General features: G+C 38.5%; 3 protein-coding genes across 5 annotated transcripts; all 3 read right to left on the reverse strand.

Moving 5' to 3' along the window:
- Positions 1 to 160: 160 nt before the first annotated feature.
- LOC127532304 (E3 ubiquitin-protein ligase TRIM21-like) lies at positions 161 to 6,145 on the reverse strand. Of its 2 annotated transcripts, none has more exons than XM_051943793.1 (7): positions 5,998 to 6,145; positions 3,077 to 3,639; positions 2,066 to 2,161; positions 1,528 to 1,761; positions 1,259 to 1,406; positions 1,164 to 1,190; positions 161 to 1,072 (listed from the first exon to the last, which is right to left on the reverse strand). In XM_051943793.1, the coding sequence occupies exons 1-7, from the start codon at positions 6,071 to 6,073 to the stop codon at positions 507 to 509; spliced, it is 1,710 nt and encodes a 569-aa protein (XP_051799753.1). In that variant the 5' UTR covers positions 6,074 to 6,145; the 3' UTR covers positions 161 to 506. The 2 variants fall into 2 exon arrangements, with proteins under 2 accessions (XP_051799753.1, XP_051799752.1); XM_051943792.1 differs by having other exon boundaries at positions 3,077 to 3,642.
- Positions 6,146 to 6,728: 583 nt separating this feature from the next.
- Positions 6,729 to 26,357, reverse strand: LOC127532306 (E3 ubiquitin-protein ligase TRIM47-like). Of its 2 annotated transcripts, none has more exons than XM_051943804.1 (3): positions 25,610 to 26,357; positions 23,569 to 23,799; positions 6,729 to 6,895 (listed from the first exon to the last, which is right to left on the reverse strand). In XM_051943804.1, the coding sequence occupies exons 1-3, from the start codon at positions 26,123 to 26,125 to the stop codon at positions 6,872 to 6,874; spliced, it is 771 nt and encodes a 256-aa protein (XP_051799764.1). In that variant the 5' UTR covers positions 26,126 to 26,357; the 3' UTR covers positions 6,729 to 6,871. The 2 variants fall into 2 exon arrangements, with proteins under 2 accessions (XP_051799764.1, XP_051799763.1); XM_051943803.1 differs by lacking the exon at positions 6,729 to 6,895 and adding an exon at positions 21,680 to 22,126.
- Positions 12,334 to 21,360, reverse strand: LOC127532305 (E3 ubiquitin-protein ligase TRIM39-like). The gene is given in 8 exon segments (XM_051943794.1): positions 12,334 to 15,939; positions 16,031 to 16,057; positions 16,126 to 16,273; positions 16,404 to 16,637; positions 16,940 to 17,035; positions 18,960 to 19,279; positions 19,282 to 19,524; positions 21,223 to 21,360. Coding segments are annotated over 8 exon segments (1,707 nt in total). The 5' UTR covers positions 21,299 to 21,360; the 3' UTR covers positions 12,334 to 15,376.
- Positions 26,358 to 27,603: the final 1,246 nt, after the last annotated feature.

The following is a 27,603-nucleotide window of genomic DNA, read 5'->3' on the forward strand; positions in this document are numbered from 1 at the left end:
ATAGCTGCCAACCACAGCCATGAGTCAGCCTGTTATTGTTATGAAACTCAAATCTGGGCAAAGTGGAATTAAGACCAACAAAAGATGTATTTTTATTCATTTTTTGGAAATTTCTGAATAAAAACAAGAACACAATTAACAAATAATAAAAATGCTTCATAATCATTGTTTGCAGTTGTGGGACAGTAATTCAGAAACTTAAAAGTACAGATAAAAGCCTGTTAAAAATACTCAATTACAAAAGGTTTGCTTTTAAAATGACACTATAAAAAGTACACAATCTTTAACAAAATGTTCCCTCTCAGTGTTTTCTGTTTCATATTCTGTATTTCATATTCAACATTTTTTTCGTCACATTACGGCAGGTTGTGAATTGAATTTTAAGTAAATATGAGATGCCATGAACATGGTTTTGTTCATCTGACAAGTACTAAAGCACAAGAAGATAAGTTGAGGAAAGGAATCAAGGATGTTTGAACAACAAAACTGCAACACAAACACACTGTTCATGACTCATCCATGTCCTCCTCACACCGTTTCCCAGCAGATATAATCAAAGGCTCAGAGTTTTTCTCGTCTTGTTTGACATGAGGACTGAAATATGGGTAAAGCTCATCTTTGAAGGAACAATCGGTGAATGAGTAGATGTGGGACTGAGCCGTGACGTTGTAGAAAGAGACGAGACCTTCGTCGTAGTCCACAAACACCCCCACCTTCTCAGGCTTCTCCTCCAGGGAAAGACGACGCGGTGGGGTTGTCAGAGCGGCAAACTTTTCATCTTCATACTGCACGGTCACCCAGTAACCGTTGTCTGGGTTCAGTTTGAGTTGCCCCTTTCGGTTTGCGTCGCCTCTCGCTACACCCAGATCCCAGCCAGTCTTGTTGGTGACCTCCACCTCCCAGTAGGACTTCCCCGAGGTGAAGCTGTCCAGCCCCAGGACACTGCCGAACAGATCAAACCTCTCGGTGCCGTCGGCTACTTCCTGGTCCTCTCCTCCATCTTTCACTTGTTTGCCGTCTTTCGAGACGACAAGGCGTCTGTGTGCCGTAGCTGGATCCAGCTTCACATCCACTGTTACAGAATGAAAATAACACCATGACTGAATCAGAAACATCAAACCTTTGAAAGATATTGTTAAGTGCAAGTAAAATAAACAACATACCTCCAAATGTTGGGACCCTCTTTAGTTCTGTGAAGCAGAGAAGAGTTTTAGATCAATTATGTCAACATTTTAGCATTTATTGGGTTGACTCTTACCAATAGGGGCCAATTTCTCCAGTTCCTGTTGGATTTTTTCCATCATAGCTGCTGTGGTTTTTCTCATGGTGCCAAACGACAGAGATGTATCCAGCTCTACTTCTGTCCAGTCTTTCATGTTGTTTGGATCTTGAAGAGACGGGTATCTCTGAGAAACAGAAAGGCAGAACAGAGATGTACCAACGGACTGACAGCAGCACTGAGAAAAGCTAGGAAAAGATAATGATGCACACTTATATATACAGTAACTCTTCAAAGTTTCCTCTCACCTGCAGGGAAAGAATGTGATCCTCCAGCGCTGATATATCGTCCAGTTCAGAAATGGTCATCTCCAGTTTGCTGATCTCTGCTTCCAACTCATCTTTGAGGTTTTTGGCTTCCTTCTCCAAAACCTGCCTCCTGTCCTTTAGCGGCTGCAGCGTTCTGGCATGGGCCTCCTCCATGATGGCAATCACAGCCGTGAACACGCCCTCAATGTCCCACCACTCGTTGTCCAGCACTTCCTGAAAATCATTGTACTTTAACATTCAACCTCATCTGTTCTGACTTGGATAATTCACTGTGATTTGATGTCAACTCTTGCAGCAGTGCTACATGGACTATGGCATACTGCACAATGACTAAAGGTCAAGAAATATCTTCCTTCTATAAAACTGCAATAACTTGATCTGGAACAATCTGGAGTGAAGTCCTGAGACTGATTCAGTGTTCAGTCTTGGTGTGCCATCTGTTTGATCTCAAGTACTCTTCAGAAGACATGCAAGTTACCATATAGTTCCAAGATATTTAGTCTCCCTTGCTGCTCACCTTACAGTCCTTAAGAGCTTTAGTGATCTCATCCACCTTTGTTTTTCTCTTCTTAATTTTATCTTGCAGCTCTGTCTTGTTGTTCTCGAGTTCAGTCTGCAGTAGACGAAAAGCAAACATCAAACATTTTTCTTTTCATTCACTGTGATGTAAAAGTGGAGAAGCAAACTTATGGACAAGTTCCATCATTTGTGTTCGTCTCCTTGAGTGGATATGGGTCAATATGTAATTGAAGGACTTTTGAAGTCCATGGGATATATCTTGCATACACTTTTAAAAGTAAGAAAAACGGTTTTATTTACGTTCATTATGATCATATCTTATTGAACAAATCGCTTATTAATAAAAAAATGACTGGATATCACTAAAATGTCAACTAAATAACTGTCCAAATTTAATAACAACCTTCTAATTAGCTAAACAATGATAAAATGAGCTTATTCAAAAATAATTTTGATTGTGTTCTTTGTATTAAGTTGAGATAATCATGACAAATATTTCTTTCTTGGCAATATATCAAATTTTGTATGGAAAATAACAAACTGTATGTGTGTCTGAGAAATCACTTTCAACTAAGTTATCCATTACTAAAACACCTCTCAAGGCAGTGTTAATTCCAGATCACATGACCTGCTCCACATGATGTCACTTCCTGCTGAAGAAAAGACTGGTCAGACTCCAAGGCTTTTTACTTATTTAATATAAAGTAGTGTGTGAGTCAAGTGTGGACTTATCGCATGTCAACAGGTTTACTACAATATCTTCATAAATAACTTTCAATTTCGCTCAATTGTGTGTATATAATACTTTAGAAGAATCTTTCTCTAAAAATGCCATGTGGTGTTTGGTTATAGGCGGCCATGTTGATTTTAGGCCTGAAAACAGCAAAAAAGTCATCTGTTACAAAAAGTCCCACAATTATATATTCACCCATATAACTCATGTTCAAGATACCGCATTGGATTAATGTCAAAAGTGTAAAGACTTAAATTAAATATGAATAAAACCTACCTTCTTCTTGTCCCATTCGTCCTCAGTAGAGATGACTTCCTCCTCACCATCCTTCACGCAACGAACACAGATGCATTTCTGCTGCTTCCTGCTGTACAGCTCCAGGGGGCGTCCGTGGGTTAAACAAGCCCTCTCATCCAGATTCTCCACAGGCTCCACTAACTTGTGGCCCTTCAGCCGCTCAGTCGAGTAATGATTCTCCACGTGGGTCGAGCAATACGAGGCGAGACACACGAGGCAGGACTTCTTCGCCTTCCGCTTCTGCTCCGTACAAACATCACAGGCTACGTCATCGGGCCCTGCAGCCTCGTCGTCTTTTTTTCTCAGCTGCTGGACAATGTCTCTCAGGACGATGTTCACATCAGGGTCTTTGGTTATAAGTGCCTTGCAAAGTGGGCACTGCTTATCATTGAATTTAAAGCTGCGGAAAAGACAGTCCTTGCAGAAGGAGTGACCACAAGCTGTACTGATGGGATCCTTAAAAACGTCCATGCAGATGGAGCAGGTTATATGTTTATCCAGTAAGGACGGCTCACTGGGTGATGTAGATGTGGAGGCCATATCTGCTGAAAGACAGAACCACAAAATTAATCAACCGGAAACATGACAGTAAGCCTCAGTCTGCAGCTATTACTGCTTTGTAATCAAACCTTAGGATAAATGTTCAGTGTTTTGCTGAAGACTTAAAGTGAAAGCAAACTTGCAGAGGTTAGTGAAGAAAAAAGTATTAAAGTCTGTGAACTGACTCGACAGGCTAATGTCAGGTACACAGAAATTCTGAAACGAGTTGAGGCTTGCTAGCAGATGGTATTAGTCACATCAGACCAAATGTGGTTGTAGAGTGGTTGGTCTATTGACTGGAGATATTGTGTCTGTTGCTTTCAACTTTTTCATTTTTAACAGCAAGAGTTATTATTTATTCTTTCAAAATTGCATAGTCATGCTTTGAAAGACACTGTGGGAAAGGATGTGAAGCAATTTGCATGTTGCAATTGCATTTTTCATGCCAATGTGTGAACATACTGTTCAGTAACTTTAAACACAAGACCCTCCCAAACTGTCTCCGTCGCCAACTCAGGCCCGTGGACGGATTTTTATGGGAAGGACTCGGGATGAATTTTCCTGGAAAATACAAAGGATGTGACCTTTATACTCACGCCCCTCTGTGCCTCTCATCTGCTCCCCTGCAGCACCAACAGTGTGCAACAATAGCTGGGTCATTCCAGATTTAGAGGACATTTTACGTCCCATACAAAATACTAAAATATGAGCAGGTTGTGGAAATGTACTTGTCCTGAGACCAAAAAACTAAAGAATGTTTGGAAAATATTTTTTAAAAATCCCAAAGAAGTCTGGAGTTCCCACTAAAATGCCATTTTTCTCTTGTTCCACAGCCTGATGAACAAATTGAATCTCAGATTAAACATAAAAAATTAAATTTAAGTCTCATCTTTTGGTATAAGCTGAGCCAGTCAAGCCATTGATAGTTTATTACATATTATTGATGAATATGGAGTAGAAAATTGTAAAAAAAAAAAAAAAAAAAAAGAAGTTTTTTTTTTTTTTTTTTTTAAATTTCGAAGCCCAAATGCCCTCCAGTTGTGGAACGGCCCAGCTATGGAACCCACTAACGTCAAACACAACCTCTAAACCAAACTCTACATGAGCACAAAAAACTCAGTTGGAGTCGAACAGAAACATGACTGATGGGAACTAGTTCCATCACCAGTAGACCATTTGAGTCTTGCTTAGCCACAACCGTCTCCATACTCTGATCTACAAATACAGTCTACAGTCAGTTACTGTTTTGGCCGATGCCCAGGAGACTAATGTGTGTCTCCTAATGGACGGCTGCTATGGATGCTGACTCCACTTACCTCACAGTCACTGGTATCATTAACCCTCTCAACCCCATGCAGCCTCTGGGCCTATTTGGTCATATTTTACCAACTGTGAGCTCCTTTTTCAATCGACTATAAAGTCCTGCATGTCTATAGGAACAGCACAACCATGACTCGAAGCACAGAGAACTAAAAAAATGCTTTTTTTTGCAGGATGAAACAGATAGAAAGCAACAAATGTAATTTCTGATGTATGTTCAATCAATAAATGAGGTCATTTGCGCAATTTGGACAACATTCCTTTCAAACTTAAAAAGGTAATAACATTTTTCTGAATGTTACATTGAGAAACTTTGACTCAGCAGGTGTTATTTTATCATTCAACTTAGATTTACCATATTTATGCTCAAATCACACAGCAAGAGCTTTATCAGCTTTATAACCTACAACATCGATAAGCTTAGAAGTAATTTAAACAGGTATGACACACGGTTATTTAACCGACTCTTATGGGTGATATGCAGAGTGATTGGTTTTACTTTGCAGCTATTTTCTAACATAGTTTTTTAAAGAAAGTAGGATATTTCATGGTTATATGGAGGTCATTATCCACTTTTCAAACTATAAAGCACTTTGAACAGTTGCATAAAAAGTGTTATACAATCAAAGTTTGGTTGATCTAATTCCAGAAATTCAATTATTTCTACATGAGTTTATCTGATTTGGGACTTTAGAACCCAGCATTATTCATTTATTTCCTAGAAATTAGGAATAGAAACCAGTGAGCACACATCACAATGTGTTGCTGTTGTAGCTGGAAGGGATTCCTCGTGGCACACCCATGGCCTTGGACGGGCAGGTGTTACGACGGCAGAAAGATAGGAAAGATTTGTGGAATTAACGTTGCCCAAAAAGTAATAAATCCGACTAAAACACCACATGTGATGACAGACTAAAGCTAAGAGTGGTCTATAAGTGAATCCAACCAGCAGAACTGTAAACTACACACGCTATAATTTCTCCCAAATCCCTTTATAAGACGTAATATGATCAGAAAACTAAAGTAAATGAAAGTCTTACTTCTCAGCTGCTGAGATGCTCCCAGTCTCACACTCGTCTGCCTGCTTCTCTCGGTGCTCCCACCTCCACTGTTCATGTTCTTCCTTTAGGACTTCCTCCCTGTCTTAAGTTTCATTTTTGCTCAAAGCCCGGCCAGTCGCTTCCTTTAGGCAAAAGAGGCTTGTCAGTTGGCAAATGAGCAACCAAATCATGTGTTTGCTTGCTCCGGGGGCGTGTTGCATGTCGAGCAGGTTGACACATCAAACATTGGACTTGCCAAGAGTTTTTAATGGGACGCACACACTGAGGTTTTGATGTTTATCATCGGGTTCATTGCCCAGTGTAAAACCTGTTTGACTGGAAATCTTTAGGTTCTGTTTATGAGGCAAAAGCAGGACTCCAACGAAGCATACAAACCTTGGTTTTCCTCACAAATGCACCTTCTTACATACACTTGCATTAATGAGGCTATTGAACTTTAAAGTTTTATTTCATTTATTTGAAAAAAAAAGTACAAACAGAAGACATTTTTAACCGTGAAATACTGGAGTTTATTACATCATCCACTCTGGAATAAGTTACATTCATACAATCACGTTCAAGTTGGTTTTTTTTTAAACATTTACTGGAAAAATGTTCATTAATGTTTTTTAACACAATTGTTTTTTAAGTGTTTGCAGTTCAACGGGGAATACATTCAAAAAATCTGAAAATATGACATTTTGGAAAATGCCTTAATTCACTTTTGAGTGAAGAGTTACATAGTGTCAATACATCATCTGTCCATTAATAATCTATTAATCTATCTCTCCATATATCGGGGTAATATACATATTAGACAAGAATGAAAAACTTTGTTCCGCTGCTCTTGTGAACCGTCGCCGTGTTCTTCCTGTCATGAAGCACTGTGCAGGAATCTCTGTAGAGGAAGGATAAAAACAGCATTAAAAGATCAGTGGTTGTTGTGTAGTGTTTGATGTCACAAAAGCTGGTTAAACCTCTGAACCATAAAGCTTGCCAGCGGGTTTAAAGGGCATGTTTTCTTTACAAATGGGTAAAATTACTCCAAAAAAAAAAGCAAAAAAGCAGAAAAAATCTCCAGATTTTCGACTTTCTGATGGTCCTTAAAATAATCATGTATGATGTGCAGTTCAGTTTAAAAAAATAACCAAATCTAAGCTTAAATATTCATTTAAAATCATGATATTTATATTTTCATTTCAAATGTTGTGAAACAGTTTGCATTAACCGGATAAATTAAGAATTCTGCACTCCTCAGTGGAACCATGAACCCATGAGTGACTCCGCTGTGATCAGCAATCACGTGAGAGAAAAATTAACGACTATTTGGCTGAAATGCAGGCAGTGAGTGTGACATAGAGGAAAATAAAACAGATTTAATCAGTAAATTAAACGGTGAACAGAGGAGCAGTTTGTTGGAAAATACATTCAACATGGTGAAGCTTCTTTCTAGAAGTGAAGTGCAAAGTTGTGGGAAAAAAAACCCATCTAATATGGAATAAAATGTAAATACTGGTATTATCGAGAACACTTGTGGGCAGTGGGAAAAATTTCTAAATTTTGATTGCATTTATTTATTTTTAAATTTCTGTAAAACCATAAATTTAAAATAATTTCTGGACCTTGAAAAGTTGTTTTGATCGTAAAGTAAAATACTATATTGCTCATTGTTCTTTTATCCTTTTGTGTCTTATTTTTTGTCATATTTTGTCTTGTTTTTTTGTTGTCTTTCTTTGTCTGACTTTTGTAGTTTGTCTCATGTTTTTGTCATTTTGTTTTTCATTTTTGTTGTTTTGTGCTTCCTTTATGTCTCGCTTGCGTGGTTTGTCTGTTTATTTTGCATTTTGTCTCTCGCTTTTATTTTTTGTCTCATTTTTGTCATATTTTGTCATGTTTTTGTGGTCTTTTGTCAGATTTTTATCATTTTGTTCATCAAGTAAAATACTACATTGTTCAGTTGCAGATGACTAAACATTTTTGTGCCTTTGTGGACACTCTCATCTGTAAGTTGTAATGTGCAAATGATAAACTGAGGCAAAACATTATTGAAACTGAACTTAAATTTTCTCAGAAATGTCAGGTTTTCAAAATGTTTTGCAAAAAAACCCTGTTCTTTAAATGTGAACATTTTCAGAATGTACTTTTTCGTAGTAAAACAAAGGGAAAAATTTGGAGTTCAAAAACAAAATATCTCCTTGTGTAGTGCAGATTTGTGACAATAAAATAAAAAAAATACTCAGTCCCTTCAGTTTGAACTTGTGTCTGCTAAAGTCATAAAGTTTTGTGCTCATGCTGTATACTGTCGCAATTTAAAAAAAACCCATGATTTCATTTAACTACAGTGTTTTAGTTTTAGTGTGCTCAGATTTTAGATCAAGAGTTCATGTGATTCTTCAACCAACATTCACATGATTTAAATCTTCTTTAGCAAGTTGTATATGATGTATATTATCATAGTCTATGTCATTATCTATATAGAGCTCTTGCATGTCAAACCTGGATCCATCCATTCTCTATACACCACCTAATCCTCATTAGGGTCATGGGGTGCTGGAGTCTATCTCAGCTGACTTGGGGTGAAGGTGGAGGACACCCTGGACAGGTCACCAGTCTGTCACAGGGCTACATATACAGACAAACAGTCACACTCACATTCACACCTATGCACAGTTTAGAATCCCCAATCAACCTCAACATGTTTTTGGACTGTGGGAAACCAGAGTACCTGGAATTTCTGCAAACTCCAAGCAGAAAGTTCCCAGGAAGGCCGGGATGCGATCCGGGGATCTTCAGCTGCAAGGCGAACATGCTAACCACCAAGCTACTGTGCAGCCCTCAAACCTGGATGCTAAATAAAAAATAAATGTGACATCTGTATATTCACATTAGGATTTAAAAGATTTATTTGAACTGTATAGCAGAGTAATTAGATTTATTCTGTATTTTATTTTTGCATCAGCATCAGCATAGACTGTTCCTCACTCTTTGCTTTCTGGAAATTTCCCAAAGTGTTGGGGAAATTCCAAATAATTTATTCATATGTCTGTCGATCTAAAGGTTAAAAATCACATCCTGGAACTGAAGAGGGCTACAAAAAACTAAAAAAAAAATCAAACAAGTTATGAACAGGATAAAAACATTACCGTCTAATATAATATTCCTTCAAGAAACTCATCTAACACAAGAAGATGAGCTTAAATTGATGAGGAGGTGGAAAGGTAAAATTCTATCAGCCCTCTTTACCTTTCAGGCAAGAGGTGTCGCGATTTTCATTCATGATTCTATTCCACTACAGATATGATGCCATTCTGCTGTCAGACCACACTCCAACCTCTTTAGTCTATGATCTCAAATTGACTAGTGATATTCACAACTGGAGATTTAAAACAAAATGGATGGTGGATACTGGCTTTTTTTTACCTTCCTAGATTAACAAGTTAAATACTATTTTGAAACAAATACAGTAGAAACCTCAGGAAACATTAGATGGAAAGCATTTAAGGCCTTTATTAGGAGACAAATAATGAACACTACAAACTGTAAAGCCAAAGAAACCTATAAGAAAACAAAATCATTAGAAACAAAAAATTAAGAAACTAGAAAAGCACTCGGAGAGCGCATACCTCCGCCATGCCGTTTGTCTGTCCGCGTGTGTCTGTCTGTCTGTCTGTCAACAGCATAACTCAAAAAGTCATGGACGGATTTTCACCAAATTTTTACAGGATGTCCGGAAGAGTAAGAATCGATTAGATTTTGGAGGTGATCCGAATTGTTGATCCTCAGGGCCAGTGACCCCCTAATTAACTTATTCAGCTGTCAGGGAATCACCGGACCAGCTCTCCATCCTTCGGGTCCGGTCCTACTGCCCCCTGAGATCTTACTCAGAGGGATGCTGCAGAACTGTTAAGCTGGTTGACGAGGAAAATCCGCCTAGCTGTCTCACTGCCTTCATCCAGATGCCTATCCCTGCTTCCTCTGATAATTAATTTAACCGAGTAGCCACTTCGGTAAAGTTAAATTTAACCACCAGACACACCTGTTAACGGCAGCTTTTCCTCTCATAGATCTGGCACTTGGTAAGTTGCTAGGTTTAATTCAGAGATTATGGACATATAGACAACCTCTAGGATATGTTTATACTGGGCCAACCTGACCCCTATGATTAGGTAACCTTTCAGAACCTTGCTACTATCATGCACGCTGTAATTTGACTTATTACATCAAGAGCTAGATGTATAAGTATTTGTTCAGGGATAATACAGAATAGAAATAGAAATAAAAAAAAAATAGTACTTGCAATTTGTTGTCTTTAATTGCAGAATAATGCTTTATTAATATATTTTTAGCAGGGCAAAAGCATAGCCAATAAATCATCAGACAAATAATCAAACATTAGATAATATCCAACACACCCTCAATCTATCTCCCTACTGGTCTTATGCTTTCTTAAAAAGGGGAATGCGTGTTACCTAATGTAACTGTAATTTGGAGGGAGTAGAACAGCCGGTGTGGCCACACCCGGCTGCTCACCTGAGCCCACCAAGGAACCCAGGGGGAAGCTGGAGAGAGCGTTAGTCCAAATTTCAGGTCTGCATGTAATCCAGTTTTGTGGTTTTGGGCCAGGAAAAAAACTTTGTTAATCCATTCAGGTGTTATTCCTCTGGAAATAATAGAATCCAGTGATACTCCATCAGTCCATTGTCAAGTCCCGACCACAATCCTGTAATCCTTAACAACGAATAAGATGCAGTTCCTTTAGTCCATTATTCCATCAGAACAGTCCTTTCTTCTGCAGACCAAGTTATTCCACTCCACCAGAGCTACGTGGTAATCATCCCCTGTGCTCAGACTAACATCCGGATTGCACCCAGGCAGATACCCGCAACAATCTCCCCCGAACTACTTCCAATAGGTACAATTTATACATCACAGCTCTCTTTAATTTTGCATACGTGTTGACACCATACTCTAACCCACGCAAACAAATTACAGCCACGTCCACCCCCCTCCGCAAATGTGCACTTCCTCATTCCTCACCCAGTGACCTTTACTTGCCCCAGACATGTTCTTGTCCCTTTCTTCACCCCTCTCTGCTGGTTACAGGAACTTGAGAAAAGTGAATGTCAGCAGCTTTTAAAGTTGCTGACATATGTTCCCCACATTTCAGCACGGTGCACACAGACTTACGAAACACTCCCCCACCCTATATACAGAGCTAAGAACCCTGTGACCCTCTAAGGGCATAATCTAACTAACCTATCTTAGCTCTTTTTGAATTACCCACTAGTATAGTAATTCATTATCTACCCAGGGTGATCAAACAGTGATCCACACCTTGAAAGCATTTTCATTTATCTAATAGCAGCAAAACCCTGTTTAACCTTCTGTCCTGTTTTGTTAACCAAAGGCCCTCACAGCTCCCTGTGAGGTGCTGCCCTCAAGTGGTTACCCCTTAGAACACAGTTACTTCTCTCTTTGCTGAACCCTATCAGACCAGTAACTCATTACTCAATCCTCAAACAACATAAAAACAATGATATATGTATATATTCAAAGAATTAAAAAAGATTAAAAAAAAACATTCCACTATAATAATCAAACCATCACTTTTTATAGTGAGACACGCTTCTGATTTCTACACTGTTTCAAAAATTAAAGGAAAAATAAAAAGACATCCTTCCAATATAATCAAACCATCATTCTTCTGAATAAGGCACTCTTTTGATTTCTACACTGTTTCAACATTAAAAATGTAAAAATGTAAAAATATAGGCATTTGATTAATTCACACACATTCATTTGGTTATAGCGTACTGCATTTTAAATCACAGATTAATATATCATACCGCACTTCTCTCATTCTGCCGCCGCTCCTTCATAATTCCATCCTTATGGCTGACTAGGGATCCCATATCCATGACCAGGAATGTTGACAGAATCACCGTCTGGATCACCTCTGAATCACCTCTGTCCAATTGAGAGATGGCCGCCAGGCCATCTCTCAATTGTCCTTCGACCTTCAAAAAATTCCTGGATCCAGACGGTGATTCGGATCACCTCCAAAATCTAATCGATTCTTACTCTTGCTCTTCCAGACATCCTGTAAAAATTTGGTGAAAATCTGTCCATGACTTTTTGAGTTATGCTGTAGACAGACAGACAGACGGACAGACACACAAACACACAAACACACAGACGGACAGACAAACAAACTCTGGTGATTACATAACCTCCTGGTGGAGGTAATTACAAGAAGAATACTACCAGTCATATTCTAAGGATACTCACCAAGAATTACTTCTACTTAGACCACAATATAATGAAATATCTACTACAAAAGGTTTATCAAGTTTATTACAACTTAAGCAGACAGTCCATGATCAAGGTGAAAAATCTGACTGAATGCTCGCTTGGTGCATCAAACAACTACAGAACGAAAGACTGATAACCTCACTATAAAATGATAATAATGAAAATATTGTGGAAATTGATGAAATCTTCAAGATATTTTATAAAAAGCTTTATAGCTGAGAAATAGATCCAAATACATCTGAATTGAATAATTTCTTAGACAATATTCAAATCCCCAGGATATATAACGTTAGTGGAATTATCTTTAGCTACTGACGACACCCAAATAGGAAAAAAAACCCTTAACCCCCTCATAAAATGTTCAAACATAGACTGCTGACATCATCATTAGGAATGTTTAAGGAATCCTTTCATGATGGAATCCTTCCAGCATCCTTAAGAGGTGCTCTAATCATGCTGCTGCCAAAACCAGGCAAACCAAATAAAAAGTGAGAAAACTTTAGGTCAATTGATTTGAAATTTTGAGTAAAATAATAGCCAGGAGACTTGAGAAAATAATGCCAAATATCATTGACAAAGATCAATGGGTTTGTACAAGGTAGGCAAGGCTTCCATCATGTTAGGATCCTAAATATATTAATTGAGGAAAAAGGAGCAGCAGATACAGCATTACTGTTAATAGACACTGAAAAAGCTTTCGACAGGGTCAAATGGCCCTGTTTATTTGAAATCCTTAAACCTTTTGGTTTTGGAGAAAACATTAATAAATGTATACAACTACTTTATACAGAACCATACGCTGAACTTATGACTAGTTGTAATCTATCCAAAACCATAAAGATACAAAGAGGATGTAGACAAGGAGATCCCTCTGCTACTTATTATGGCTATAGAACCGCTGGCAATAGCAGTAAGAACACACCAAAACATAACTGGTATATCAATTGGACAACAGAAGCACCGTTTGGCTCTATTTGCATATGACATCATGATATTTCTTAAAAAAGAAGGAAAAATCCACTCCTGAACTATTAGAACTCATTAACGTATTTGGAAAATTCTCGGGATATAAATTAAACAGATCAAAATCATCAATAATGATTCTGAATCTAATAGAAAGTAAAAGCCCCCCTAAAACTGCCACTCAATTTAAAATCGTATCGTATTTACATATCTGGGCATTCAAATTGCCCCACGACTTGAATACATTGCAGCTAGTAATTAGGAACCATTTATTCAAGACATCTCAAAATCACTAGATAGGTGGACAATCATACCAATGTCACTAATTACGAAAATAAATGTCTTTAAAATGAATATACTACCTAAACTATTGTATTTGTTTAAAAATAGTTCACTTCCCCCTCCAAACAACCTGTTCACTCAACTTAAAAAATAATTTTTTTACGGAATAATAGGCGTCCTTGGACACTACTCTCACTATTGTTCTCACCTTATGACAGAGGGGGACTCAAATGCACCCATCCTCTCTGGTGTTACTGGGCAGCACAGTTAAGAACACTGATGTTTTTCTTCACAGAAAGAGATGCTCCTCTCTGGAAAGAAATGGAGGAACTCCATCTAAGTCTGCCACTCCGGACATGCCTACACTCAGCAAGCACTAAAATCCTTAAAAAGAATGCAAACAACCCTATAGTGAAAAATATGATAACAGTGTGGCATCAGGTTAAAAAATATCTGAAACGTCCTCCCTCTCTGTCTTCAACCCAATATGGAGAAATGACTCCTTCCCTCCAGGGAAAACAGACAGGGGATTTAAATCTTGGGCTATCAAGGGATGAGGAAAAATAGGAGACCTTTACAACATGCAAAAGGTGCTGATGACATTTGGAGAAATGGTTAATAGATTTATTATATAATAAGTAATATATAATCACTCTTTTAAATACCTGCAGTGGAAAAATTTCATCAGAATGCACCAGATCAAAAGTTATGCATCCTCAAAATGTCTATTATAGAAAAAATAATGAATAGGAGTTATTTAGAGAGGGATTTCATTTCCAAAATGTATAAATACCTGGTAGATGGAAATACAGAAACATTTGCAGGACAGTTGGGGGCATGGAGGGAGGACCTCATCTCAATGGAAAAGTGGGAGGAGGCATGTACTAAAGCACATCTGAGAACTACTAACACCCACCTAAGGCTACTACAATACAGTTGGTTGATGCAAACATTTATAACTCCTGAAAAACTTAACTGATATAATAGCACTATACCTGATACTTGTATTAAGTGTGAGAAGAAAAAAATGCTCTTTTCCATTGTATTTGGCAATGTACAGAAACACAAAAAAATTGACAAGTTAAACAATGTATTCAAAATATTTTACAGATTCAAGTACCCTTATTTCCACAGCTATTTATATTGGGGTTTATAGCCAGATAATCTGAAGATTAAAAAGAATCAAAGAATATTTGTAGATTGAAGCATATTAATGGCAAAGAGAGCCCTCTCACGGAAAAACATCAGAAGACCAAGAGTGAGCAGGTGGTTGTCTGAGCTATGTTCAACCCTCTCCTTAGAGAAAATTACCTACACAGTAAAACACCAACCACATCATTTTCATCAGATATGGGTCCCCTTCATTTACTTCGTTTCAAGAACAGATCTGTCATGTGCAATGGAAGAACTCAAGGACATGTAAACAGGGGCCCACTGCAGTAATCAATAGGGTAGAAATGTGTGGAGTTTTTTTTCCCGATATACTGAATTGAAATGGACTATAACTCACTAACTTGATTCCCAACCAAGAATCTGAGTAATTTGGAGGGTGGGAATGTCGGGGGGTGACATGTTTGTTCAATGCATGTAATCGTATCTTTTAATTATGTTATCTTTGTTATACTGTGAAAACAATAAAAAGAATGTTGGTTAAAAAAAACTATATATATATATATATATATATATATATATATATATATATATATATAGGATGTCATGAACACAGCTATGTTCATCTGACAAGGACTAACGCACAAGAAGATAAGTTGAGGAAAGGAGTCAAGGATGTTTGAACAACAAAACTGTAACACAAACACACTGTTCATGACTCATCCATGTCCTCCTCACACCGTTTCCCAGCAGATATAATCAAAAGCTCAGCGTTCTTCTCGTCTTGTTTGACATGAGGACTGAAATATGGGTAAAGCTCATCTTTGAAGGAGCAGTCGGTGAACGAGTAGATGTGAGACTGAGCCGTGACGTTGTAGAAAGAGACGAGACCTTCGTCGTAGTCCACAAACACCCCCACCTTCTCAGGCTTCTCCTCCAGGGAAAGACGAAGCGGTGGGGTTGTCAGGGCGGCAAACTTTTCATCTTTATACAGCACGGTCACCCAGTAACCGTTGTCTGGGTTCAGTTTGAGTTGCCCCTTTCGGTTTGCGTCGCCCCTCGCTACACCCAGATCCCAGCCAGTCTTGTTGACCTGCACCTCCCAGTAGGACTTCCCCGAGGTGAAGCTGTCCAGCCCCAGGACACTGCCGAACAGATCAAACCTCTCAGGGTCATCGGCTACTTCCTGGTCCTCTCCTCCATCTTTCACTTGTTTGCCGTCTTTCGAGACGACAAGGCGTCTGTGTGCCGTAGCTGGATCCAGCTTCACATCCACTGTTACAGAGTGAAAATAACACCATGACTGAATCAGAAACATCAAACTTTTGAAAGATATTGTTAAGTGCAAGTAAAATAAACAACATACCTGTAAATGTAGGGACCCTCTTTAGTTCTGTGAAGCAGAGAAGAGTTTTAGATCAATTATGTCAACATTTTAGCATTTATTGGGTTGACTCTTACCAATAGGGACCAATTTCTCCAGTTCCTGTTGGATTTTTTCCATCATAGCTGCTGTGGTTTTTCTCATGGTGCCAAACGACAGAGATGTATCCAGCTCTACTTCTGTCCAGTCTTTCATGTTGTTTGGATCTTGAAGAGACGGGTATCTCTGAGAAACAGAAAGGCAGAACAGAGATATAACAGACTGACAGCAACACTGAGAAAAGTTCCCTATCATCGAGAGAAAAGATAATGATGCACGCTTATACATACAGTAACTCTTCAAAGTTTCCTCTCACCTGCAGGAAAAGAATGTGATCCTCCAGCGCTGATATATCGTCCATTTCAGAAAAGGTCGTCTCCAGTTTGTTGATCTCTGCTTCCAACTCATCTTTGAGGTTTTTGGCTTCCTTCTCCAAAACCTGCCTCCTGTCCTTTAGCGGCTGCAGCGCTCTGGCATGGGCCTCCTCCATGATGGCAATCACAGCCGTGAACACGCCCTCAATGTCCCACCACTCGTTGTCCAGCACTTCCTGAAAATCATTGTACTTTAACATTCAACCTCATCTGTTCTGACTTGGATAATTCACTGTGATTTGATGTCAACTCTTGCAGCAGTGCTACATGGACTACGGCATATTGTGCAATGACGAAGGTCAAGAAATATCTTCCTTCTATAAAACTGCAATAACTTGATCTGGAACAATCTGGAGTGAAGTACTGGGACAGATTTAGTGTTCATCTTGGTGTGCCATCTGTTTGATCTTAAGGACTCTTCAGAAGACATGCAAGTTACCATATGGTTCCAAGATATTTAGTCTCCCTTGCTGCTCACCTTACAGTCCTTAAGAGCTTTAGCGATCTCATCCACCTTTGTTTTTCTCTTCTCAATTTTATCTTGCAGCTCTGTCTTGTTGTTCTCGAGTTCAGTCTGCAATAAACAAAAAGCAAACATCAAACCTCGGTCTTTACATTCACTGCGATGTAAAAGTGGACTAGCAAACTTATGGATAAGTTACATCTTTTGTGTTCATCTCCTTGTGTGTGTGTATACAACTCATGTTCAAGGTAATGCATTGGATTAACATAAAAACTTAAAGACTTGAATTAAACATTAATGAAGTATAGCCTACTGAGGAGCCGAACATTTCAGAGCAACACAGAAAGAGCCAAAGACCCTTTATAATTTGGGTAAGACACCATTTTGGAAGACAGCTAACCCAAAATCCGCCTCCAAATGGACCATCTGCTGATTGTATGTTTACCAAAATAGGACCACTAACTGCTCTCTGGGAGAATACAGGATGCCTCCTACCTCCACTTGAATCTGATTCGGGTCATAAAGTGTCAACTGCGAGGAAATCACACCTCTGCTGAAAAGGATTGGCATTCTGACCTTCTGATCTCCCTAACTAACACACAGAATGTGGTATGAAGGAATGGACTGAAAAGTTGAATTCAGAACATTTAGGAAATGCAACATCACCGGAGTGACGATCTGAACTCAGTCTCTGATACCAAGTTGATCAGGACCAGTATGGAAGAAGAACACCCAAAATCTGAAGTGTTTGTGAGAAGCACATATGATACACAAACATCCCTTCTCTTTGTCACAGACCACAGCCGTAAAGGCAGAGAGAGACTTTTTACTCTAAGCATATATATTTCTTATGTCTTATTTTTCTTATTATTGAATGGATATGCTTGTTTTAGCTATGTTATAAATTTACTTCCATATAGCCTAAAGTCAACCATCTGTAAGTTTATTCTTATGTTTACACCTTTTATTATTATCTCAGGAACCATGTGAGATAAACATATTGTGTTTGGTGCCATTTTAATCAATTGGGATTCTACATTTAAGAAATGAATTAAGAGTAAGTTCTAAAGGTATCTGGCCTCTGACCTCTCCTGGACAGTGGAGCTCAACACCACCCATGACTAGTTAGATTCTGATTTGAATTTGGCTCCAAAACTTTCTATATAGTGGAAGTCACTGGAATACAACGGGACTTTTAGAGAAATTCAGTTTGGGCTTTTCGGAAAACTGCGAGGCAGCTTGTAATGGGTGCTTTATGGGAAATTCAACTTGGGTGGCTTGAAGATGGGGCTTGTAGAACACGCAGCTCTAAGAGAAATGCGGTCTTAAAAGAATGAAATTGGGCTTAAGAATTATTTAAGAATTACAACATTGCGATTATTTTCTTGATAACTATGAGCTTCGTCACACTTTTGCAATGCAAATCTGCCAAAGTTCCTTCTTGTCTCTGCGTTCCTGAACCAACTCATCCATCAGATCATCACAACTCCACATCCTGCAGCGGCCTCCCTCTCACTTCTACAAAGGTTTCGCAAGTATCACTTTCCTTCTGCTCAATGGGTGAATTACAAATTACAATTGGTTTTCCAATTTTCAAACTATTTCTAAATTCATCAACTTTTCTACCAACTGCTCCAGTGATGATCACAGTTCACCAGTTTGTCTGCATTTATTCACTGTTCGTTGCTGTTTAGTGTTCATTCGTAACAGCAGTTAATAAACATCTGTGTATAATTATCATCAATTCTACCGTGTGTTTCTTTGTTTTGGGAACTAGAGGTCAATGAAATCAGAGTTTACAACTTTTATAATGAGACTAATCAATTTCTTTTTCATTAAGTCCCTCTGAGACTCAGTTTAAATTGATAATTTTCTGAGACAAACTGAGAATAGTGCCCCTAAATTAACGAATGTAATTTTAATCATAAGGTGTAGTTTCTACCGTTAGGTGTGTTGCAGCCTACAATTTTATGTACATTGTTTGGTACAGCCGTATGAGGCTAATTTCTGCAACAATTTTACTACAGAAACTTACCTTCTTCTTGACCCATTCGTCCTCAGTAAAGATGACTTCCTCCTCACCATCCTTCACGCAACGAACACAGATGCATTTCTGCTGCTTCCTGCTGTACAGCTCCAGGGGGCGTCCGTGGGTTAAACAAGCCCTCTCATCCAGATTCTCCACAGGCTCCACTAACTTGTGGCCCTTCAGCCGCTCAGTCGAGTAATGATTCTCCACGTGGGTCGAGCAATACGAGGCGAGACACACGAGGCAGGACTTCTTCGCCTTCCGCTTCTGCTCCGTACAAACATCACAGGCTACGTCATCGGGCCCTGCAGCCTCGTCGTCTTTTTTGTCAGCTGCTGGACAATGTCTCTCAGGACGATGTTCGCAACAGGTTTTTTATTTAGAGGTGTCTTGCAATGTGGGCAATGCATGTCATTGTATTTAAAGTTGCAGCGAAGGCAGTCCTTGCAGAAGGAGTGACCACAAGCTGCACTGATGGGATCCTTAAAAATTTCCTTGCACATGGAGCAGGTTATATGTTTCTCCAGTAAGGACGGCTCACAGGGTGATGTAGATGTGGAGGCCATATCTGCTGAAAGACAGAACCACAAAATTAATCAACCGGAAACATGACAGTAAGCCTCAGTCTGCAGCTATTACTGCTTTGTAATCAAACCTTAGGATAAATGTTCAGTGTTTTGCTGAAGACTTAAAGTGAAAGCAAACTTGCAGAGGTTAGTGAAGAAAAAAGTATTAAAGTCTGTGAACTGACTCGACAGGATAATGTCAGGTACACAGAAATTCTGAAACGAGTTGAGGCTTGCTAGCAGATGGTATTAGTCACATCAGACCAAATGTGGTTGTAGAGTGGTTGGTGTATTGACTGGAGATATTGTGTCTGTTGCTTTCAACTTTTTCATTTTTAACAGCAAGAGTTATTATTTATTCTTTCAAAATTGCATATTCATGCTTTGAAAGACACTGTGGGAAAGGATGTGAAGCAATTTACATGTTGCAATTGCATTTTTCATGCCAATGTGTGAACATACTGTTCAGTAACTTTAAACACAAGACCCTCCCAAACTGTCTCCGTCGCCAACTCAGGCCCGTGGACGGATTTTTATGGGAAGGACTCGGGATGAATTTTCCTGGAAAATACAAAGGATGTGACCTTTATACTCACGCCCCTCTGTGCCTCTCATCTGGTCCCCTGCAGCACCAACAGTGTGCAACAATAGCTGGGTCATTCCAGATTTAGAGGACATTTTACGTCCCATACAAAATACTAAAATATGAGCAGGTTGTGGAAATGTACTTGTCCTGAGATCAAATGTTTAAAAAAAAAAAAAAAATAGGAGTAAAGAATGTTTGGAAAATATTTTTTAAGAGAACTAAAAATACTGCTTTTTTTTGCAGGATGAAACAGATAGAAAGCAATAAATGTAATTTCTGATGTATGTTCAATCAATAAATGAGGTCATTTGGGCAATTTGGACAACATTCCTTTCAAACTTAAAAAGGTAATAACATTTTTCTGAATGTTACATTGAGAAACTTTGACTCAGCAGGTGTTATTTTATCATTCAACTTAGATTTACCATATTTATGCTCAAATTACACAGCAAGAACTTTATCAGCTTTATAACCTACAACATCGATAAGCTTAGAAGTAATTTAAACAGGTATGACACACGGTTATTTAACCGACTCTTATGGGTGATATGCAGAGTGATTGGTTTTACTTCGCAGCTATTTTCTCACATAGTTTTTTAAAGAAAGTAGGATATTTCATGGTTATATGGAGGTCATTATCCACTTTTCAAACTATAAAGCACTTTGAACAGTTGCATAAAAAGTGTTTTATAATCAAAGTTTGGTTGATCTAATTCCAGAAATTCAACTATTTCTACATGAGTTTATCTGATTTGGGACTTTAGAACCCAGCATTATTCATTTATTTCCTAGAAATTAGGAATAGAAACCAGTGAGCACACATCACAATGTGTTGCTGTTGTAGCTGGAAGGGATTCCTCGTGGCACACCCATGGCCTTGGATGGGCAGGTGTTACGACGGCAGAAAGATAGGAAAGATTTGTGGAATTAACGCTGCCCAAAAAGTAATAAATCCGACTAAAACACCACATGTGATGACAGACTAAAGCTAAGAGTGGTCTATAAGTGAATCCAACCAGCAGAACTGTAAACTACACACGCTATAATTTCTCCCAAATCCCTTTATAAGAAGTAATATGATCAGAAAACACTTAAATAAAGTAAATGAAAGTCTTACTTCTCAGCTGCTGAGATGCTCCCAGTCTCACACTCGTCTGCCTGCTTCTCTTGGTGCTCCCACCTCCACTGTTCATGTTCTTCCTTTAGGACTTCCTCCCTGTCTTAAGTTTCATTTTTGCTCAAAGCCCGGCCAGTCGCTTCCTTTAGGCAAAAGAGGCTTGTCAGTTGGCAAATGAGCAACCAAATCATATGTTTGCTTGCTCCGGGGGCGTGTTGCATGTCGAGCAGGTTGACACATCAAACATTGGACTTGCCAAGAGTTTTTAATGGGACGCACACACTGAGGTTTTGATGTTTATCATCGGGTTCATTGCCCAGTGTAAAACCTGTTTGACTGGAAATCTTTAGGTTCAGTTTATGAGGCAAAAGCAGGACTCCAACAAAGCATAAAAACATTGATTTCATGTTGGTTTTCCTCACAAATGCACCTTTTTACATACACATTAATGAGGCTATTGAACTTTAAAGTTTTATTTCATTTATTTGAAAAAAAATGTACAAACAGAAGACATTTTTAACCGTGAAATACTGGAGTTTATTACATCATCCACTCTGGAATAAGTTACATTCATACAATCACGTTCAAGTTGTTTTTTTTTTAAACATTTACTGGAAAAATGTTCATTAATGGTTTTTACACAGTTGTTTTTTAAGTGTTTGCAGTTCAACAGGGAATACATTCAAAAAATCTGAAAATATGACATTTTGGAAAATGCCTTAATTCACTTTTGAGTGAAGAGTTACATAGTGTCAATACATCATCTGTCCATTAATAATCTATTAATCTATCTCTCTATATATCGGGGTAATATACATATTACATACATATTAAAAACTTTGTTCTGCTGCTCTTGTGAACCGTCGCCGTGTTCTTCCTGTCATGAAGCACTGTGCAGGAATCTCTGTAGAGGAAGGATAAAAACAGCATTAAAAGATCAGTGGTTGTTGTGTAGTGTTTGATGTCACAAAAGCTGGTTAAACCTCTGAACCACAAAGCTTGCCAGCGGGTTTAAAGGGCATGTTTTCTTTAAAATTATTCCCCAAAAAAAAAAAAAACCTGAAAGAATCATCAGATTTTCAGCTTTCTGACAGTCCTTAAACTAATCCTATGTGGTGTTCAGTTGGGAAAAATTAATCACATCTAAGCTTAAAAGTTTGTTTAAATTCATGATGTTTAATTAATGCATTAACCAGATTATGTAAAACAAAAATAATTCTGCACTCCTCAGTGGAACCATGAACCCATGAGTAACTCTGCTGTGATCAACAATCACATAACAAAAAATTAATGACGATTTGGCTGAACTGCAGGTATATTTTGTCGTGTTTTTGCAGTTTTTTGTGTGTTTTTGTCTGACTTTTTTTAGCTTGTCTCATGTTTTTGTTTCTCATTCTCTGTTTCCTTTTTGTCTTGCTTGTGTCATTGGTCTATTTTTTGTGATTTTGTTTCTCCCTTTTGTCATTTTTTGTCTCATTTTTTGTAATATTTTGTCATGTTTTTGTCTGACTTTTGTTGTTTTGATCATAAAGTAAAATACTACATTGTTGAGTTTCAGGGGACTGAATGTTTTTTTTTGCCTTTGCAGACCCTCTGATCAGTGAGTTGTAATGTGTAAATGATAAACTGAGGCATAATATTCAGGGATGGGAACAGCAAGTTGTGATTCCAGCGGAAAGTTGTTGACGGGGGTGGGGGGTGGGGTGGGGTGGGGGCAGCGGCCGCGGCCGTGCAGCGACTTCCAGTCGCTGGGCCGTTTACAATCGAACAACAGCTCGTTAACGTCGTTAACAAGCTATCGTTAACGTCGTTACCATCTCGCAGGAGTATCAGCGACAATAAAGTGTTCAAACTTGAAATGAAATCCGCGGAAGCATCCGCGGAAATCCGCGGATCCTTCAAATGAAATCCGCGGAAATCCGCGGATCGGCGGAAAATTCCCATCCCTGAACATTGTTGAAATTGAACTTAAATTTCCTCAGAAATTTCAGGTTGTTCATCATGTTTTGAAAAAAAAAAACTATTACTTAAATGTGAACATTCTCAGAATATACTTTTTGTCTTAAAACAACGGAAAAAATGTGGAGTTGTGGTTATTATGCTGCAATTTTACTGGTCACTTGAGATCAAATTGGGCTGAATGTGGCCCCTGATTTAGAATGAGATTGACACCTCTGATTAATGGTGATCTAACCTTGTAGTTATGGCTGGAATTTTCTTTAATGAGGATGCAGGACTTTATATTGCAGAGAAAAATGAACCCCACAGTGAGGACCTATAAAGAAAACTGCTTAGAGTTCAGGGGGAATCTGATTGAATGATTAGTGATGTGTTGACCTTCCAGACCTGTACAAAGTGCAGGTTGTCTTCAGTCTTTGAGAGCTGCTCCAGCTCGGCGTTTCTCTCCTGCAGCTCAGCGATTTCTTCCTCCAGCTGCTGGATGGGCTCTTTATCTTGTACACATGTCTCCTTTGGACTTTCTCCAATGAAGTCCACTGAATGTTTGATCTTCTCTACTATACTCTGTCTCTCTTGAATCGCTCGCTGCAGTCTGTGACTTCTCCGTCTTATTAAAACCTGCAGAAAAACATCACGAGATACAGTGTAGTTTATCTGAATGGAAACCAAAGATTGTTTCGCTTTGTCATCTGTGAGATTTTGAGATCTTCGACCCACATACATGAAGGCTTCTCTGAGTAGTTTCTTGGTTCCTTTTCAAAGATGCTCATTGTCTAAATAAATGAAGTATTTCGTATAAATATGTGATGAAATAAGAATTTTGCTGAAACGTACTTGTCATATTAACGTTTTTTGCTCGTTTCTTACAATCAAGAACAGATGTTCTCCCGGAAGTTTTAGCTTATTCCCACACAAATAAAGTGTACATTTTCCCACCCGTCACATTCTTTTGCTTCCCTTCCACTTCACTCAAGTGGTCAAACCCAGTCTGCCAGTAGGAGCTGCTGCAGACTTTAAACGCCCTAATAAACCTGAAAACATAACCACCACCGTTGTAAAAATCACTGCTGATTCTCTTGTTATTGTAGGACGGAGAAAGGTAATGACAAACAGCATCCACTGCAAACATCAGAGACCGCACTGAAGTAATGCTAATGTGAGTTTCACTGCATCCTGTGACTTTAAAACAGTTACAAAGGAAAATCATGGTCTATGGAAAGCCATATTCAGATGTTGCTGATACATACTGCATGAACGGCAGGAATTTAGCTACAGATCTCCACCTTCAGCTCCACTGTCAGTATAGAAAATGGATGCAAATTCACAAAATGAAACAATGATGGCTCTATATATTGTTTTAAAAGCTGAACATCTTCTTTTCCTTTTGTAGATGAACATACAACTTTTGCAAAAAATGCTATGACATTTGACCTGGAAATAGTTACACAGCTCTGTCTCCTTGTTATATCTAGTACTTTCATATTTTCAGTTTAAATCATGGGAAAATATTTGCCCCCGAGGCAGAGGAACTGAGCTCAACGTTCATTTGTTCTGACATAGTGTTTAATACTTTGTGCAAGCTGTCAGAATAATTTAATAGCATTGAAATATGATGCTGTTACACAGTACGCTGCTGTAACTGAGCATCTACAGTATTTTATTTTGAAAGACTCGCATGTATTTTCATACAGCAGAGACTTTGTTGACAAAGATTCAGTAGTACTTTAAAAAAAGATACTAAATAAGATAATAGTAGAGTAATTAATGAATTTAGTATCTGTACACTGTAAAAAAAAATAGAACAACAAATATCTGTAAGTTAATATAATTTTAGATGATTTAAATACAGTAACCCGCATAATTTTTGACTGAACAAAAAAATAAACTGTCAATATGTCAAATTTTTAAAAAATCAGTGATTTTTTTTAGGTATTGTGTTAGTTGCTAAAAAATAAATTGTCAATTGTAAAATAACAAAATCTGTAAGATTACAATTAAAATTTTATATTTCAATCCCTAATATGCATAATTTTTATTTTAAATCATGGAAAATATCTGCAAAAATAATCATAATTTTCCTCATTTAAATACAGTAAAGATGATGTAATTTAAACTTCGTAAAAGAACAAATTAAAATATGTAAAAATACAATTTTTGATGTGGATATTATTATTATTATTATTACTACTACAGTGTGGGGTTTTCTTTCTCAACATTAACATGTGAATAAATAGTTTATTTCCCTGATTTTATTAATAATTATGTCATTGAACAAACTGTGAAAAATTGATAAAAATAGCAGTAAATTTTGGGGACGTTTAGCATCAGCATTTGTTGTCGTTTCTGCACTGACAGTGGAGCTGTCCTGAGAGTCGAGCCTCCAAATGTTGAAATGATGTCCCCCATGAGCTGCTTTTCCACACCCTACCTTCTTCTTTGCGGCCTCTTTGTTGATGGAGATAATGTGGTGGCCCCTGTGCTCCGTCTGGGCGCACATGGCACAGATGCACGCCCGGTCGCTGCTGCAGAAGCTCTTCAGCGGCTTCCCATGCTGCCTGCACACGGACTCCTCCAGGTTCTTCACCACGCTGATCAGAAGATGGCGCCCAAGATCTTCTCTCTGGTAGTGCTCCTCCAGATGGGCGTCGCAGTAGGAAGCCAGACACACCAGGCAGGACTTGACAGCTGGACGCTTGGCGGGGCAGAGATCACAGGGAACCTCTCCAGCTTTTAAAGGCACCGTTGCATTCAAAGGCTGCGGCGTTTGGTCAGTTTTGAGCTGAGGCCTGATGGGGAAGAAGGCCTTGCAGAGGGGGCACCGACAGGCCTCCAGGATCCTCCAGTATTCTCCGATACATCCCAGACAGAAGCGGTGTCCACAGGGGAGGGAAGTAGGCCTGGTGAACTCACTCAGGCAGATGCAGCAATTAGGAGGCTCTGACATTAGATCAGAACTTTGCACGTGGGCTCCCAGACAGCTGGGCTGTGATCTGGTGGGCAAGCACAGATGATCCACTGACTGGCCTAGACAGTATATCTGTAGAGAGAACAGCGAAAATATAAAATACAATATTTACTTTTGAGTGCTGCTTAAACCGCTTACCAGTAAAACCTTCTTGTTCGAGTTATATGTTGCAGTTATTACATAAAACGAGCTGCTCAGTCATCCAAAAATCCACCTGTTCACTTACTGGTAGCAAAACAGTGACTAATAGCATGATGCAGAGAAAAACAAGCTCATTATGCAATGGCGTAACAAGTTAACACCCCACCCCAGTGCAGCACAGCAGCAGGCCCTGCCCATTACAATGTATCAGGTTTCATTTGTTATTCGGCGATGTTGTCATTATTGCACATGTGGATTAAAGCAGAACTTGCTCGGTCTCACAGAATTAACATTATGTAATAGCAATAAAAGAAATTATTGCACAGAGCTTTCAAGCAGGGGTGTCAAACATGCGGCCCGTGGACCAAAACCGGCCCGCCAGAGAGTCCAATGCGGCCCATAGCGCGTCTTTGTAAAGTGTAAAAATTACAGAGAAGACATGAACAGCAACTTGTGAATTTGTAAAGCGATAAATTTAAAATAATTTCGAGATCATGACCAGTTGTTTTGCTCATGAAGTAAAATTTTATGTCATTTTCTAGCGTTTTGTCTCGGGGTTTTTTTGTTTTTTTTGCCAGACTTTTGTTGGTTGTCTCGTGTTTTTGTCATTTTGTTTCTCGTTGTTGTCATTTTGTGATTCCTTTTTGTCTCGCTTGTGTCTTTTTCCTTAATTTTGTCATTTTGTGTTTTGCTTTATTTGTTGTTTTGAGCATCGTGTTTGTCGTTTTGTGTTTTTCTCGTCTCGCTTGTGGCGTTTGTCTATTTTTTTCTCGGTTTTGTCATTTTCTGTCATTTTTGTCATTTGTCCATTTGTTTGTCGCTTTGTAACTTTTTTGTGGATTTGGTTGTCTCTTGTTTTGTGTCATCTGTCTCATTTTTTGTCATTTTGTGTCTCACTTTTGTCATTTTGTGGCTCATTTTTGTAATATTTTGCCTTGTTTTTGTTGCTTTTTGTCTATATTTTTCTGACTTTTGTCATTTTGATCACGAAATAAAACACTGTATCATTCAGTTCCAGATACCCATGACTAAACATGTTGTGTCTTTGCAGATCCCCTGTGATCTAAATGATAAACTGAAGCACATTGTTGTTGAATTTGAATTCATTTTTCTTAAGAAATTTCAGTGTTTTGCAAAAAGCTAATTCCTTAAACGTGAAGGCATTTACACTAAAGCAAAGGGAAAAATTCAGAATTGTTGTTATTTACAGGTTATTACAGGCCCACTTGCGATCAAATTGGGCTGAATGAGGCCCCCGAACTAAAATGAGTTTGACACCTTTGGTTAAAAACAACCATAAACTAGATGCCTGAATT

This window comes from Acanthochromis polyacanthus, chromosome 23 (genome assembly GCF_021347895.1).
Source record: "Acanthochromis polyacanthus isolate Apoly-LR-REF ecotype Palm Island chromosome 23, KAUST_Apoly_ChrSc, whole genome shotgun sequence".
NCBI lineage: Eukaryota > Metazoa > Chordata > Actinopteri > Pomacentridae > Acanthochromis > Acanthochromis polyacanthus.